General features: G+C 44.0%; 1 protein-coding gene across 2 annotated transcripts in view; it reads left to right on the top strand.

Moving 5' to 3' along the window:
• FSTL5 (follistatin like 5) overlaps window positions 1-17,714 on the top strand; it is a 600,367-nt gene that overhangs the window by 547,445 nt on the left and 35,208 nt on the right. For both annotated transcript variants that reach the window (XM_019534563.1, XM_019534562.1), the window contains 2 exons: window positions 9,866-9,973; window positions 13,272-13,396. In XM_019534563.1, the coding sequence (XP_019390108.1) occupies window positions 9,866-9,973; window positions 13,272-13,396 (233 nt within the window). The remainder of the gene's footprint in view (window positions 1-9,865; window positions 9,974-13,271; window positions 13,397-17,714) is intronic.

The raw sequence follows: 17,714 nt of genomic DNA, 5'->3' as shown, positions 1-17,714 counted from the left end.
TGCTCTTGAGTAAAAAAAAAAAAATGCATAAATTGGAGGTACTCATATATTGTGGATTTATGAAATTGCATAACTGGGTTTTTGGTTTAATATTTTACATTGCAGATTTAAAAACTGAGGCTGCTGGCATCCCCTGCTCAGCCCAGCCTCTCAACACTTAAGAAAACAAGCAAACAAAAAAAGCCCCACACTCACCTGCACTGGCAGCTGCCACTGTGGGCCTCTGAGGGGTCGTGGCAGAGCTCCCACATGCAACACGGGGTAGTGGGGGCCAGAGGGGATTCCCCACCCCCTGCCTAGCACCTGCGTGGCAGCTACAGATTCCACACACTGTCCAGGAGCTGGGGTGGCTCCACCTGTCAGTCCCAGTGGCCCCAGCTCCTAGACAGTATGCAGCACCCTGAGAACGCATGCTGCACCCATGCCATGGAGCAGCTGCCACACAGGTACCGGGCGGGGGGGCAATCCCTGCTGCCCCCAACTGCCCTGCACTGTGCAGGGGGGCTCTGCCATGAGCCCCCAATTACTACTGCCAGAGCTGGTGAGTGCAGAGCTATTTTTTTTTTTAATTTAATTGCTGGGATGCTGGGTCTGGGCAGGGCAGCCATTGGGGGTGGGGCTGGGGGGGGAGATCAGGGAGTGGGTTCTGTTCAGTGGGGTTCTGCCATGTGGCTCCAGAGCCCCCACAGCCACTGCTACTGCCAGTGAGTGCAGGTTTTTTGGTGGGTTTTTTCTTTTATTTCCAGACTGCTGGGGCCAGGCGGGGTGACCATCAGGGGTGGGGCTGGGTGGGGGTGATCAGGAAGCAGGGGCTGTATGGGGGCACTCTGCCAGGAGGCCCCAGAGCCTCCACAGCTTCTGCTGCAGCTGTTGTGTGTGGGGCTTTTTTTGGAAGTGCTGGCAAAACTCCCCCAACGCAGGGAGAGGCAGGCACAGCTGGAGAAGCCACTCGGACATGCCTGCCTCTTCCTGGCTGATCCAAATTACCAAATCTCTCTGAATCAGCGCCAAATCTTTTGAATCTGATTCAGCCAAATCAATTCAGGACAGTGATCTGAATCTCCAAGTTGAATCATTGTCCTCCGAATTGGCCAAATCTGAATCTGAATCAAATGCTTCCCTATTCGCACAGGCCTAGTGATCAGCTATTGCACCCAGCTGCCAGGCACAGTGGAGTCAAAGGCTCCAGTCCAGCCCTGTGGTTCGGAGCACAAATTAAGTGTTCTGTGCTCCCAACTTCTGGGGATCAGCAGAGTAAAAGACTCCCACATCTGCAGTTCCAACCCCCAGAGCACAGCAGAGCTCTTAATTCTGCTGCATCCTGGATCCCAAGAGCACAGATCACCTAATCTTCACTCCCAGCCCCAAGGGTGCAGTAGAGCCCGTGACTCCAGCTGTGCCAGGAGCCTGGGAGCCCTGATCAGATGCTGCTTCCAGCTTCAGTTGTGCAGTAGAGTCAAGGGCTCCAATATACCCCAGGAGATGGGATCAGCAGCTGATATGCACTCCCAGCCTTCAGTAGGACCTTTAAATCCAGTGCACCCCAGAGGCTGGGAGTGGCAGCTGATTGGGACTCACTGCAGGAGCACTGCACTCCTCAGGAGCACATCAGAGTCATGGGCTGTGGTGTACACTGAAGACTGAGGGTGGCCGTCAACTAATCTGTGCTCCCAGCTTTGTTGGGGGTGAGGGGGAGAGGGGTTCTTTGGTTCCCCCTTCATGAGCAATATGGTACGATGAGGACCTGATTGCCAATTCCACAATCACACTTCTTGCCATGCTGCACATGGAAGCACAGTTATTGGGATAACACATCAGATTCCATGGTGCTTTTAGTTGAGAATCTGCCAGGATGAATTTCCCTGCAGGCCTTAGTTTGTTTACAAGAAACAATCGAATTCTAAGGAAAATTCCCATTGTATCAAGCACAATGATAATGTTAATATGTGGTCCACCATCTCAGATCATGCATCAGTGTTCATGCCAGTCTGGCCAGCTTAATCTGGAAGTCGAGGTTTCAGTCAGGACTGGGCTGACTGACCAACAGCATGGGTATCATGGGTATTACAGGCAGATGCTAAGTTTTGCACAAGACCCCTAGATACTTAGTAGAGGGAGGCACTGAGTTGGAGGCAGGAGGATCCAGCTTCCAGATCAGCGGAGCCAAATTAATCCTTCCCACACCCCCACAGCCACTGCCAAATTAAGGTATTTCTATCCTCATATGCCATATAAAATTGTGGTAGTTGTGGAGACAGGGAAATTAATCTAGCTTTGGCTCATAAAATCTTCTATTGAAGCAATGCCCCACTTCTTCTTTGCTCCATACAGCCAAAAGTTCAATCAGCCTTGCCTCTATTCCAGTGCCCCAGAGTGCATACTCTATCAAGCACTCAGGGAAGGGACAGGATTTAACTTGTGACACACTTGCCAAAAAAGTTGGCTACCACTGTTCTAGACAATAGAAGGGAATGCAGATAAGAGCAAAAAAATACATTTTCCTTTCTATGGGGTATAGGTTGTAGCTGTGTTGGTTCTTGTCTGCCTTTCTATAACTTTCAAGTCAAATCAAGTCAGTCCTGAGGCCACTGTGACTGTTGAGGTACCTTAGATTCTGTGCATCATTGGTAATTGTTTAGACAGAGGGACTGGCGGTGCCCATCTCCTCTCCAGGTGTGGATGGCCATTGGCTCACAGGGAGCTCATCCACCCTTTGACAGGTGTTTGTTTTTAGTTCTGCTGGGTGTCCACACACCCTCCTCACCCAGACTAGCCCTGATGGGGGTACCGATTTAGTCAACAACAATCCAAACATGGGATAGGCTGTACTGGTTTACATGGTACCAGATAGCAGACCAAGAGAGGCCTGGCCTGACAAGGTTTATAACTTTGACAGTGCCTAATTCAGCAAAATGTATCTATAAATAAAAGATACCTAAGACATTGAGTAAGATAGGCAATAAAGCTATGAGAAGCAACTGTACCAAAAAAACTCCAGCTGAAAAGCTTAAACTTTGTTAAGACACTGACATCTGTAATCATATGGGATCTGTTTATCAAAGCAAGGACACTGAAAAATGCCATGTAACTTACATATGAAATAGTTTGTGGGTACCAAACATTTTAATGTGTTACTGCTGATCCCCAGATGGCTTTCAGAATTGGAATAAATCTCATTTGATGTCCTTTGACACTTTTCACAGCATTACATGCAGTGCCCTAGACTGCTAGCAGATGTTAAGACCGTGGTGTGATTGGGGTGTGAGGAATTTTCTGTCCCATTTCTGAAAACAACATCTGCTATGCCAGATGTACATGGAAGTGTCACAGTTCTGGGGATGGGGCAGAAAATTCCTTGGACTCCAACTGCATGACCTCTAGCTGCCAGTAAGGGGAGCCCTGCATCATGCAGCTGGTGGGGAATGGAAAGCTCCAAGCTTCCCAGCTGTACCCAGAGCTCCCCTCTCTGCAGGTGCCACTTGCATGGTCTGCTGGGAATGTAAAAAAGCATTTGTAGAAGTAGGGCTCCCAACTACACAGCCACTTTTTAAAGATCTGGGGTACTGTGAGCCCCATCAGAGAGCCTTTCCTGGCACATACAGTTGGGATGAGAGAGCTCCTTACATCCCACTGCTCATGACAGATGTCTCTTTAAACTGGCATGTGCAGCTGGGGATGGGAAAAGCTCCCCCATCCCTGGCAGCACACCTGTTTTTAAAGAGGATTTGGGACCTGGGGCTGGCTCTGGGATTAGAGCAGGAGGCAACCAGGTTCAGGACCCAGCCTACCCTCAACCCAGTTCCACCAGTTGGGCAGGGGACAGCTTTGTCCTGGGCCACAGGGTTGCTTGGTGAAAAATCCAGACACAGTAAAGCACCAGAATAGGGCACCAGAAAGCCCTGATCTCCATTTTGACCCAGAGCTGTCCCCTGTCCAATCCTGAAGATCAGGTAGAAGAGGACTGTGTCCCAGGCACAGAAGCTGTCTCATGCCTTAAGGCTCACTGGGACTTGGCACCTTTATGAGTCTTAAAGAATGGGACCTCTAGATCAAGGATCTTAAAGGTCCAGGTTCTGGCAAGTCTATAACCCAATGCCAAAAATTAGCCTTGTCAACATTGGGATCAGGGAAGCACCCATCCCGATTCCAAACCAGGGGCTGCCCAGTTCGCAATGCTGACAGTCATCTGATTGTTATCATTAGGATGATAGAGCATGTTAGATGTTCAATGTATGGGTCATACAATCTAGCTATAATGTTAAATATTTTTGTGAATTATCATGTGGTTTGCCATTTTCTATTGGCATAAATACAGTGCATGCATGGTATGTTGCTAATTATGGCATGATTAACACTCGAATTGCATGCAAAATGTAACATGTACCATAGAAAGTCATAAAAACAGTCAGGTCTCATAACCATTCAAGAATATGCCAGTAATCTATGAAAAGCTTCCCTACCTCTTCCCCTCCTCTCACAACATCAGGATTTTTCCCACCTGAAAGTCAGAACTGAATTGTTAGTTATATTAGTCCAATTTCCTATCCTAGCCATGTGCAAGAAATCAAAGGCTGTTGAGAACTACATAGTAATTTGTTTTTAAACCAAAGCATAGTCCTAACTGATTGTTTCCACTGTCATTAAGGTCAAATACAAACATTGTTGGAGATGCACTTTCTAAAGGCCATACTTCCTAAAATATGCTCCTTTTCTCTGGTAATATGTTAGTTCCATATTGAAATGATTATTCATACGTTTCACATAATTTAAACTCTTTTTTTCAAGGAAAAATGTATCTATACTTGGCAAAAATTAAGATTAGTGCTAGGCAGAGAGAAGTGGTCTGGTCAGGATCTAATGTGAAAAAAATCTTGCTTGAAATTTTGAGGGAGTAGTGGATTCCATAATGAAAAGCTATCAAGTTTCTATAATAAGGAAACTTTAATAAGCCATCTAAAAACCTTTTTTTTAGCTTTTAGGCAGACTTTTATGCTGAAGTATTTTGGGGGGTTTTCTCTTCCCCCTCCCCTTCACTATGATGAATCTATTATTAGTTTGCTTCATGTGTTTATTTTCCACATTTTGCTATTTTTTTTTAAATAAATTTTCTGGACACCTGAGTTTATTTGTCTGATAAAAATAAGCAATGAAGACAAAACCGTTGATGTACATATATAAGAATAAGATGATATAGCTCTTACCAGATTAAGAGGGTCCTACACTGGACATTCTGAGTTACAAATAAATTAGATCCCAATAATGCAGATTGTGTATACATAATTTTAAGTGTGGGCAGGTCCTTTGACTTCAGTGGGACAATACTCATGCATGTATATGTACAGGATAATAGGCCTTGCCTTCAAAGTACTTTATAACAGCAACTGTTTTGTCTCTGTCCTGTGGTCTGTTAAGTGAGCTCCTAAGCAGGACTGGAAACTTGGGGAATCACCAAATAGGAAGCATTCTTGTGTAAACATAGGTATTAGCTATTCAGACTTTTGGGGAGAAGCAGCTTCATGGAAATTTAAGACAGGGAAGTGAAGTAAACAGCACACTAGTCTAGATATTGTTTTAGATGGGAAATCACTTAACTTATGGGGAAAAAAAATTATAAAGTGTGAATGACCTTTTCCAGGAGTTATCTTGCTGCTTTAAAATATTGCTAATAAACAACTTGGTCCCATAGTCTATGTTCAAAAAGAAAAGCAAGTTCTACTAAGCTGAAGCAGTGTCATGTTGTAACACCTCAGGAGTACAGTTAAGTATCATCGGCAGTCTCAGCCAGCCATTAGTATGTTATCTTGAGGGTCTACATCATTAGTTTAAATTAGATTCACTTAATTAGCCAGCTGGTACTCTCCCTGACAAACTGATAAACAAGCTGTGCTTTACAATTCCGAAATGTGAAATCAAGATACAATGATCCACACATTTGTTTTCTACTTTAAGGACCAAAATAGAAAAGTAATCTTCCCTGTTGTTGGTTTTTTTTCCCACTGTTGTTTTATCTCACCCAAAATATAAAATTGTCCTTTCAATTCTAATCAAACATGCTTTCCTCCCCACTTAACTATCACACAGATTTCTACCTCTGCTCATAGGTATACAGTTGTGTTAACAAGTAATTTCCAAGTAGTAAAGAAGTATATTCAAATGCCTGAAAAAATATTAGTGCTAAGAGGCACAGGATTCATTTGTATTATACTGAGCTAACCTCTGTGACATTAGAATTTGATCACAAACCTTCAAAATTTTGAACAAAAATTCTTATATATACTCCACATTAATATATCAGAATTATATTAACTGTTGAGGGAAAGAGCTATTCTTTCTTTACACCCAAGTTCTCTTTCTAGCCTTGTAAACATTTAAGTAATCAATTATTTGGATATGTTATTAATGAAATGTGAACAGTTCTAATTTAGTTGTCATGTAATCTAAGCTGATCCTGAATCTGCCAATACATTTATGGATTACGGTACATTTGTGGAATGGTAATATACATGAGCCCAATGACACTACATTGTTTCATAGTTTCATAGTTTCATAGTAGCTAGAGTCGGAAGGGACCTAGGTAGATCATCTAGTCTGACCCCCTGCCTGAGCAGGAAAGAGCACCGGGGTCAGATGACCCCGGCAAGGTGCTCATCTAACTTCCTTTTAAAAATCCCCAGGCTTGGAGCCTGCACCACTTCCCCTGGAAGCTGGTTCCAGGCCCTAGCCGCCCTGACTGTGAAGTAGCGCCTCCTAATATCTAATCTAAACTTACCCTCCGCCAGCTTGTGACCGTTATTCCTGGTCACTCCTGGCAGCGCACGGGGGAACAGGGACTCCCCCAATACCTGCTGATCCCCCCTGACTAGTTTGTAGCAGGCCACAAGGTCCCCCCTTAACCTTCTCTTGTGGAGGCTAAACAGGTTCAGGTCCCTTAGCCTCTCCTCATAAGGCCTGCCCTGCTGACCCCTGATCATACGAGTGGCCCTCCTCTGAACTCTTTCCATATCGTCCACGTCCCTCTTGAAGTGTGGCGCCCAGAACTGGACGCAGTACTTCAGCTGCGGCCTGACCAGTGCCGCATAGAGGGGGAGGATCTGTATGCTGTTTTCTCAGCATAGTCTGGAAGTTTATTTTGAAACAAACAATTCAGATTGTAAAACACAGCTATAACTAACTCTTTCCTTTGAAAGTTAGCTTGTCATTCCTGTCTGAAGATGGACTGTAAGGTGCCAGTTGCTTTTCCACTTATTTGAGTCTTAAGGAAGATGCTGTTCCACCTTGTTCATTTATCTTAGAAACCATGAATACAAATAATGGGTGGGTTTTTCTCCTCCTCACTGCTTTCCAGGATGTATGATGAAGGCATATTACAAACACAGTTATGTTAATGTCTCTTCAGAGTCTCCAGCAGGGTAGAACAGAATAGCACTTTGGCATTTAACATCTTTATCAATGGTGTGGACATTGGTGTCAGAAGCAGACTGGCCAAGTTTGCTGACATCAAACTCTGAGGTAAAGCATCCACACCTGAGGACAGGATAGTAATCCAGGCAGATTTTGATAGGAATGGATGGACAAGAACCTGATGGTGTTCAACACCGAAAAATGCAAGGTTCTCCACCTTGGGAGGAAAAACCTGCAGCATGCTTATAGGCTTGGCAGTGCTACACTGCTTAGCACTACAGATGAAAGGGACTTGGGGGTCATGATTGACCAGAAGATGAACATGACCCTTTAGTGTGATGCTGCGGCTAGTAAAGCAAGCAAAACACTGTCTTGCATCCATAGATGCTTCTCCAGCAAATCCCGGGACGTCATTCTCCTGTTGTAATTGGCCTTGGTGAGGCCGCACCTGGAGTACTGCATCCAGTTTTGGGCTCCACAATTCAAAAAGGATGTGGAGAAGCTTGAGAGGGTGCAGAGGAGAGCCACACGCATGATCAGAGGTCAGGAAAACAGATCTTGTGATGAGAGGCTGAGAGCCATGGGACTCTTCAGCCTGGAAAAGCGCAGGCTCAGGGGTGATCTGGTGGCTACCTATAAATTTATCAGGGGTGCTCATCAGGATCTGGGGAAACGTCTGTTCACCAGAGCCCCCCAGGGGATGACACGATCGAACAGTCACAAACTCCACTGTGACTGATTCAGGCTGGACATAAGAAAGAAATTCTTCACTGTCTGAGCCCCCAAAGTTTGGAATAAACTGCCGCTGGAGGCAGTTCAAGCACCCACTTCGAATGCCTTTAAGACACACTTGGATGCTTATCTTGCTGGGATCCTATTATCCCAGCTGACTTCCTGCCCCTGGGGTAGGGGGCTGGATTTGATGATCCTCTGGGGTCCCTTCCAGTCCAAATGTCTATGAAATCTATGAAATCTATGGCTATGTTCAGACATTCAAAAAGCCCTGGAAAAATTGACCCAAGTTATATGTTTTTCTGTAAGCAGCGTACTTTAGATTGGTAGTGAACAGAATACACATTTGCCCTTTGGTGTGGGGAAGACGGGGTACAAATTTTGGACCAGATTCTGCCATTTTAAAATCAACCTGTTTATTGAACTTCTGTTATGGGTATAGAGCAGTTTCCAATCACTTAAACCAGTAAAACTGTAATGTCTTTACATGGCCTAAGTGTCATTTCAGTGCTTAATAAGTGGAATCTGGTCCTAAACCTCTTCTGACCTTCCATAACAATATGGCATATAATACTACTTATCAAAGGAAAACTTGGTGCTGCCAATTGTGGAACTAGATTCTAAACCAGGATTGCTTTTACACACCCTTGGCTTTGCCTTACAGGGAGGAAGCTTTTTACCTTGACTCCAGCAGAAAGATGGAAACTATTGCCTTGGGATTATTGTGTCCTTTATTGTAACTGTTGCTAAGTGCTGGGTGAGATGTAGTGAATGGTTTAATTTTCTAGGAAGAAATTACTTCAATGAATTTAAAAACAAAAATGGTATTGATCTGTGGTAGAAGTGTACATTTAGGGAAAATTAAGTAACTTCACTGCGGTAGTCTCTTTTGATTTTGTAAATTAAATACGAGTCATAAACACGTTAACAGATGTTAACTAACAAATTTTAACTATCTAATAAAATACCTGCTATATGCGCAGTATTATATACATTTAATTTCTTATAGTTGATGACAATCATTTAAACACTGAACCTAGGAAACAGTGAGATGGAACAAACAGCTTATGGGTGGTGCAATCACCTACCCCGGCAATCTTCAAGAGGAGACTGGACGGTCACCTTGCTGGGGTCACCTGACTCTAGTTGTCTTTCCTGCTTAATACAGGGGAGCTGGACCCAATGATCTTGCAAGGTCCCTTCCAGCTCCTTACAGTCTATGAATCTATGAAACATGTTTTGCTCATTTAAGCTTTTAAATGTTTACATAAATTTCACAATCACACTTATCTACAGATGAGAAGAAATGGCAACTTTTATAAAAACTGATGATCAGAATTCCTTTTGCATCTTCAGTTCATGGGCAATAAAAATCTTACTCATATATGTTAAGGCATGTAAAATATGGTAAGAAAGATAAGTAAATGTTTGGCTAATTTACTAATTTTGTTTCCTGATTCCTAATAGCTTCAGAATGGCATGCAATTTAATTAAGTGTTGAATGAGCATATATCTGTGTCACATTGTGTAAATAATGAACACAGATATAATTCTTTAAGTAGAAATACAGTGATTACTCAGAAGGCTGCCTCAGAAACTGACAGCTTAATTTTTAAATATTCTTAATGTATCTGGAAGACCTCATCCAGTCATAATTTTTTATTCAATGTTATACATTACTATTCTCTTTCAAAACCAGACACTGACTGTTTCACTTTTCTGTACGCTATAGGCAGTAAGTACAGACCCAGTACCAGTGAAACTGCACTATGATAAATCACATGATCAGGTATGGGTGCTCAGCTGGGGAAGTATGGAAAAGAATTCTCCAACCCTGCAGGTGAGTATATTTATCTGAATGTTGTAGAAGTGCAAATAATCAAGTTAATATCAAAGAATAAGTTTCTGATTCATATACTGTCATATCACCTTACAGAAATCTAGTTTCAAATACCTAGTTTATAAATTTGGGCCCTGAGTTAAGAAAGCAATGCAACCTTTATCTTCATCTGTTCCTATTCAAGATAGCACTTAAGCATGTACTTAATGTCCTGCATAAGGATTCTTCTCTGAATTAGTGCCTTGATTAACTCACTGTACACAAAGAAAATACTTGCCAACATCACAAGACCAGTAAATACTGAGCAGACACCCAGAATTTAGCAGGCTCACCACTCCTTAAAGATAATTTAATAATATACAGAATTTAATATCAAACCATCTTCAGAAGCAGAACAATAATGCTAAAATATGTACTTTTTAGCTAAAAAAAATAAATAGATGCTATAACAAAAATTGTGTTGGCAGTGATGATTTTCACTGTATACTCGAATTACTGTTTCCCTGGTAATACTTCTTCATTGAATAGATACAAAAAGGTTTTAAGTTACATTAAATATCTACTGTATTTTACAGTGTATACATTGAGTTTTGAAGCCCAAGTTTTATCTCTTAAAATTCAGTCTCAACTTATACACTGTATCAATACTTTTAACCTCCCCCACCAACCCTAGTGATGCCCCAGCCCAGCCCCAGTTCCAGCTGAGCCCCAGCCTGGCCCTGACCCAACCTTCTTCACCTATCGACAGCATCCCTGTCACTGAAGGCCATAGGGCTCAAACCCAGCTTGAGCATGGCTTGCAGGCCTTGCCATCACTTTGGGGATGCTGCTCAGCTGGGGGTTGAATCTGGCCCTATCCCCTGCGAGCAGTGCTGCCAGAGCCTCGCCAGCCAAGTACTGAGCCCGGCTCCATCCCCTGTGAGCAATGCTGGGCTCAGCGCTTGGCTGACATGACTGAGGCAGTGCCACTTGCAGGTGATGGGCTGGGCTCAGCATCCAGCCAAGTGATGTCCCCGTAGTATGCTCACAGGAGATGGGGCCATGTTAACCGAGTGCTGAACCTGGTACCACTCACAGGGGATGGGACCAGGCTTGGCACTTGGCTGGTGCAGCCCAGGCAGCACTGCTCACAGGGGATGGGGCCAGGATCAGTGGTCAGCTGGGATGACCCCGTCCCCTGCAAGCAATGCTGCATGAGCCATGCCAGCCGAGTGCAAAGCCTGGCCGTATCCCCTGTGAGTGCCACTGTAGCACATGTCTACCCCAAGGTGCTCAGCCTACAATAAGAGTGCACAGGGGCCAGTATAAGTCAACCCCATATATCTGATCCAGAAAGTAAGGTTAACTTATACACTGGATCTACAAAATTCCTAACTTTTTGGATCAGAAAAATATGGTCAACTTATACACCGCGTTGACCTGTGCACCATGAAATATGGTAGTTCCAAAACAATTAAATGATAGTGCTGTAACAAACTGAAACTCTGCTTAATTTCATCATTTTGTCCTTAAAACATAATCTTAATTATTTTGATAGCAGTAGTGAAGTGAACTACCTGAGAATTATTTAGATAACCTGTGAACTTCTTCAGTAAAGTTGATTATTTTCATCAGTTTTATTTCAAACAAGGTGATACTATGGCACTGATAATGGGGATTTGCTACAGGAGAAAAGAACATCATGTTTTCTAATTACCTATTTTTTTAATTATGTTGCTACTGATTGTGGCTTTGTGTTTGACTGGAACATTCAGTGGATTTTAAACATGCTGGATAATTAGATTGCATTTCACTCAAACTGTACTGGTTTTATGCAGAGTTAAGCAAGCTGAAAGATTCCTAACACTTGCATTTTTCTGGAAATAAAACCATAAAAACCTTCACTTTTATAGTGCCTTCAAGCATGGACAAACAGATGTACAGTCAGTGGGGAACATTTAGAAATATTTCAAAAGTACATTTTCATTTCTTTCCTTCTTTTCCTTTGTGCTACATTTCACCTCACATCAGGGCCCTGGGACAATTTCCTTCTTTACCTGATAGTTTTGTGTCACAATTTCAGGATACCTTTTCTATTTTGCCTTTTTTTCTGTGCTGCATAGAATCTTCTCCCATCTATCCTTCCTTTTCTATGTGAATGTTAAGACCAAGATTTTTTAAGTATGAGCTTAAACAAAAACTCACTTGTTTAGGTACCAAATGAATGATGTAGTTTTTATGAGAACTACTGGGTGGATTTTTGTCCAAATTAGGACTTTTAATTTAGATGCATAATTAAGGACTCACCCTAGAGAGGCCCAAAATCCTACTAAAGTTTAAAAAAAGAAAAAAGTAAGTAATTATCAAAGACTTGGGATCAGACATACAGCGATTCTCTGGGATTGGCAATACCAGTCAATTTTACTCCATTGTTATAGTCTTCATAGTCTAAACAGGTAAGGTGGAATTCAATTTCTCTTTGAGCATCTAAATGGCATTATTTTAACTGTGTAAGTGCCTTATATACACTCACAGAAGAAACAAGCCCCAGACCTGAGAGAATTTGGCTTTGAAACCTGGAAGTTCTCCCCTACGCAAGTTTTTCATGCCAGAATGAATGGCTTACATTTCTGCTTGACTTTTCTCAGTAACAGGAATCAAGCATCAGCTCTCCCTGTGCCTTCCACAGACTGGGAACTCCATTATGGTGATTGGGGGGGTGGGGGGGGCATTTTTTAAAGTTTGAGTCCTCCCATGATTGGGAGAAGTCATGCTGTAGCTTTCATTACACCTTCCCCAGACTGGGGACCGGGGACCCAATTAGATCACAGTGCTGGGAAGTAAGATACAGGTACAAACTACTGCTGGGTTAAGAAGGCCTTGGCCCCAGGTTTCTGTCTTCCTTGGTAGGCATCCTAACCACTCAGAAATTGGGATTAAAATACAAATAGTCCCTTCTACTTCCTCCCCTCTACAAACTTTTTTCTAGAACTTGCATATGTTGTAGATCATCCAAAGTGCAAAGTATAGACCTAAAATAACCAGGCAGAATGCTAGAAGACTGTCAGTTAGATGCATAAGGGCCTGAGGAATATTACAAACAAGCATACAGTGAAAAGTCAAGGTTTTCATTGCCTACTATTCCATTTTATTAAATTTGGTTTTGCACCTTAAATGCACTAGCATTCCTGTGGGTGGAACTAGACAAAGTGGGTGTTTGTAAAACAGCTTATTATGTTGATCATATGTTATTTATTTGGTCTAATTTTCAATAAAGAATGACTAACTAAAACATGTAATATTGTTCTACGTCATATAGGTAATAACACAGGCCAGTGGGAGTGTTTCTCACCACACAATCCATACACAGCCAGTGGGAAGGCAGTTTGATAGAGTGGATGACTTTTTCATTCCTAGTACAACCCTCATCATTACCCATATGAGGTAAGTTTCATCTGAGCCATAATCTTTTTGTAATTAACTTGCAATGGAACCATGATATCCTACCTAAAATATATATTGTATGGGAAAACAAAAAACAAACAAACACTAAACAACCAGGTCCATGTTATAACATTTTACTCTGTGGGGCAGTTTCAATTAGAGCTTTCTGTTAAGAACTGGTTTTTTTGTACTTTGTTCACAGACTAGAGTTTTCTGCCTAATCTTGGCATGTGTTGGAAACCTCCATTGATATCAATATCTGGACAAGATATTCCATATCTGAAATAAGCATGAGATTGCCTGTATTTTTAAGTGTTGAAGTTTGTGAAGTTTGGATGCTCCCCTATATGTGGGAAGCCTGGGTTTTGGTTTAGTAACATGCATGCATTGTTCACATATCCCAAAATGGCATTAATCGTATAGAATTTGGTCTTTCATGTCTTGGTAGCTGGTGATCATCTTTTTTGGTATTGTTGAATACATGAGCTAAGTACAGACAGTCAAAAAGCCAGAAGCTGAATCAATTCAGTCTTTGCAGGTTAGTCTAAGCTGTGTAGATTGAACTAAGAAGTAAGTGAACAGACATTCATGTCTGCTTCCAGAAATGCAGCCACATGCCTGCAGTGGCTCAGACCACAACCTAGGAGGCTCTGGAGCACACCTCCCAGCCACTGAGAAAGGAAAGGGAGGAGAGGAAGCCTCAAAGGCTCTCTCCCCATCCGTGCTCAAGTGGAGGGGGTGTGGCCAGGCCCCAGCCTGGGGTCAGCATGCTGAGGCCAGGGAGGCTTTAAACTTCCTCCCTGGCTCATATGGGACCCCAGCCTGAGTCTGTTGTGGCGGGGGACACCCCTGCCAGGCATATCCCCTGCTCCCCATTCCTAGTTCAGACCACCAGGCTGAGATGGGGGTGGGGAATTTCCTTGGCCTGCAGGGGTCACTGGCTGGGCCCAGACCCAGCTTTTGCCCACCCTGCAGGGAGCAGGGAGTGTGGTCCAGCCTCTGCCCACTGCTCTCAGACTGAGGCAGGGAGGGAGGGGGCATGAACCCTCCCACTCCTGCATGGGACCCCAGCTGAGGTGTGACAGGAGGCAGCCCCTGCCAGGCTTTTGCCCCTCAGCTTGAGTAGAGATCAGGGTACCTGGCCGGATCCCAGCATGGTGAGAGAGGGGGTTTTAAACCTAGGCATGCTCAGGACCCCAGCCTCTATCTGCTAGGGGGGAAGCCCCTGCCAGGCTTCTGTCCTCTGCTCCCTGCTTAAGGGGAGGCACAGTCCCTGCCAGTTTTTTGCCCCGCCTCCCCCCGACCTTGGATGGAGAGTGGGGTGTGTGGTCACACCCCAGCCAGGGACTCACAGGCTGAGGTGGGGAGGGAGAGGGTTCAAACACCCTCTCTGACCCTAAACCCCAGCTGGAGTTTACCTTGGGGGGCAGCACCCACCAGGCTTTTGCCCCCCTCCAGATATTCACTCTAGTGGAGCAGGGGGCATGGCCACACCCCAGCTCAGGGCTCCCATGCTCAGGTAGGAAGGGAGCGGGGTTTAAACCCTGTCTCTCCCTGCCTCAGCATACCAGCCCCAGGCCCCGCTTTCTGCTCAAGTGAGGGAGAAACCCCAGCAAGGGCTGCCCTCTCACCCCCTCAAGCAGGGGGTGGGGGGAAAAAGCATGGTATGGGTTCCCCCCCTCCCCCAAGGCAAACCCTGGCTGGGGTCTGGAACCAGGGAGGGGTTTAAACAGCACCCCTCACCCGCACAGGACCCTGGCTAGTGTCTGCCCAACTTTTCCTCTGCTCTCTGCTTGAGTGGAGGAGTGGGCAGCATCGCCAAATGCCAGCCAGGACATCATGCTAAGGCAGAGGGGAGAGAAGAGGGGGTCATGTCAACACTCTGAGGTAGAGGGGTGGGTACAGAGTTTAAACCCCCTTCCCCCCCATGTGCCTCAGTGTGTTGGCCTGGCTGTTATCTTGCCATGCCATGCCCCCCACCCCTCAGCTTGAGCAGGAAGCAGAGGAAGAGGCAGGCAGGGACTGCTTTATCCCTGCTAGACAGACTCCAGCTGGGGTCCCATGCAGGTGGAGCGGGTTAAGCCCCCTTGTCTCTCCTCTGCCTCAGCCTGCCAGCCTGGCCAGTGTCTGGCTATGGCTCCCCTTGATGCAGACAGCAAAGCCCAGGGCTGCAAAGCATCCTGGGGAACTGTGAATTAACTTGAACCAGAAAGGCGTCTGGGACAGAAGTTCTATAAACTGGTTTGACTTAAATCAGTTCAATCTGATACTACATCCAACCAAACCAGATTCATCTTAAACCCATTTTGGAGATTTTAAAAGTGATTTAAGTTCACTGAATCTCTGTTTCTTTACATAAAATTATAGAAATTAAGGGCTGGAAGGAACCTCAAAAGAACATCAAGTCCTACCCTGCTGCTCTGGGCAGGAATACTGCTGAGTTTAAATGATCCTAGCAAGGTGTCTGTCCAGTCTCCTCTTGAAGACTTCCAAGGTTGGGGACTGCACCACTCCTGTGGAAGTCTGTTCCAGATTCTGATCACCGTTACTGCAACGAAGTTCTTCCTTACATCCAACCTGAAACCATCCTCTAACAGTTTATGCCATTGCTCCTTGGCCTCCCCTGGGGTGCCATAGTGAACAGTTTTTCTCCCAGCTCCTGATATTCACTCCTTATATAATTAAAGATGGCCACCAAGTCTCCCCTCAGTCTTCTTTTCCCCAGGCTAACAGTCACTGATCCCTTAGTCTTTCCTCATAAGGTTTGTCCTCCAGGTCCTTAATCATTCTTGTGGCCCTTCTCTAGACCCTTTCAAGTTTCTCCACATCTTTTTTGAAGTGTGGTGACCAGAACTGGACACAGTACTCCAGCTGGGGTCTCACCAGATTTAAACTGGTTTCTGATCATTACTTAAACCAGTTTATCTGTAACTTCTGTCCCTCACCATGATGTATGATTGTTTTTCTTCATTAAACACTCACAAATTCATGTGTTTTAACTCTCATAAATTAATCTGTATAGTGAGTTTCTTGCTGCCTCTTCATGACAAAATCATTTTAAACATATAGACTGCATTCAGAAGTTAAAAAAAAAAAGCAACCTCCCCACACACTTTACTAAAACAAGCAGCGCCTTAGTTTGACCCGTAGCATCTGTATACATTTGACACTTCAGCAGAGCTTTTTGGCACTTTTATGTAAACCTAATTCAAGCCCCCAGAGCACCTGCCTGCTTTCTCCACTTGCAGAGAGGCACCTGAAGCAATGAGTAGGGAAATTGGGGAATCCCTCTCAGCCAGATCCGCTCCTACATGATCCTGGAAAAGGAGGTCTGGTTGAGTGGTAAGGGCTTGTCCCTGTGAAGCCAGGCCTGGGGCATGGGTAGGGGAAAATCCCCATTTTCCCGTCAGTCAGACGTATGCCCTGGGTCCAGCTGGGTGCGGAAAAGTCCCTCTTTTCCCACTCAGTCAGACCATCTCTGCTTATCACCAGAGACTCAGTTTAGCTCAGTTTGGAAAGAGGGAAAATCATATTGACTCTTGTCCCATACCACCAAAGGCAAGACAAAGGGTGTTATGTGTTTTGCCTAGTGAAGCAGATAAGTTGTGCTGTGACACATTACCACTTCATTTGGTGACATCTATTTCTAGCTTAAGATGTTTCAGTATGAACTTCTTACACTCTGAATCAATAGAGGTGGTTAATTTCATGGGCCTTGGATTTTTCTCTCAATGAATGTAATATGTAATAATCTACCAGCAAATCACTAGACCATATAAATTCCATGAACCCTGCCTATTTGTTTCAGCAAATATACAAGCTTTCCCTGTGATAGAAGTATACCAGTTATGAAAGAAAGTGCCAACTGGATTTAGAAAGATGTAGGTCACAGAGAGAAGAAAGAGAGATTTTTGAGGAAAGGAGAGCAATATTTGAATACAAGAAAGAATCTCTCTGTCCTGTTCCTAATATATTGCCAATCATTCCTTTCTACCCATGCCTAGAGGAAAGAGCTGAATCATTACCAAATGCTGTAAGCAATAGTATATGTAAAAATATTAGTCAGTTTTAATGCTAAAACATTTGTCCTTCCTTATATTTGCAGGTGTGTTGAAAAGGCAAATACTTTCGTATTTTCTAACAGCAGTCACTGCTGCTGCAGTTTATTGCAGATAAGAAGTTCATATTCATGGATCCCTACCATTTCTTTAAATACTATGGGGGAATTCTGTATGCCCAAGGAATGTTTCTTTGCTTTTATTATTGCATAAGCTGCAAACAATTCACCTGTTTAGTAGTCTGATTCTCAAAGATTTTT

This window comes from Crocodylus porosus, unplaced genomic scaffold (assembly GCF_001723895.1).
Source record: "Crocodylus porosus isolate Cpor-Errol unplaced genomic scaffold, CroPor_comp1, whole genome shotgun sequence".
NCBI classification, from domain to species: Eukaryota; Metazoa; Chordata; order Crocodylia; family Crocodylidae; genus Crocodylus; species Crocodylus porosus.
This window is presented reverse-complemented; position numbering and strand designations above follow the sequence as displayed.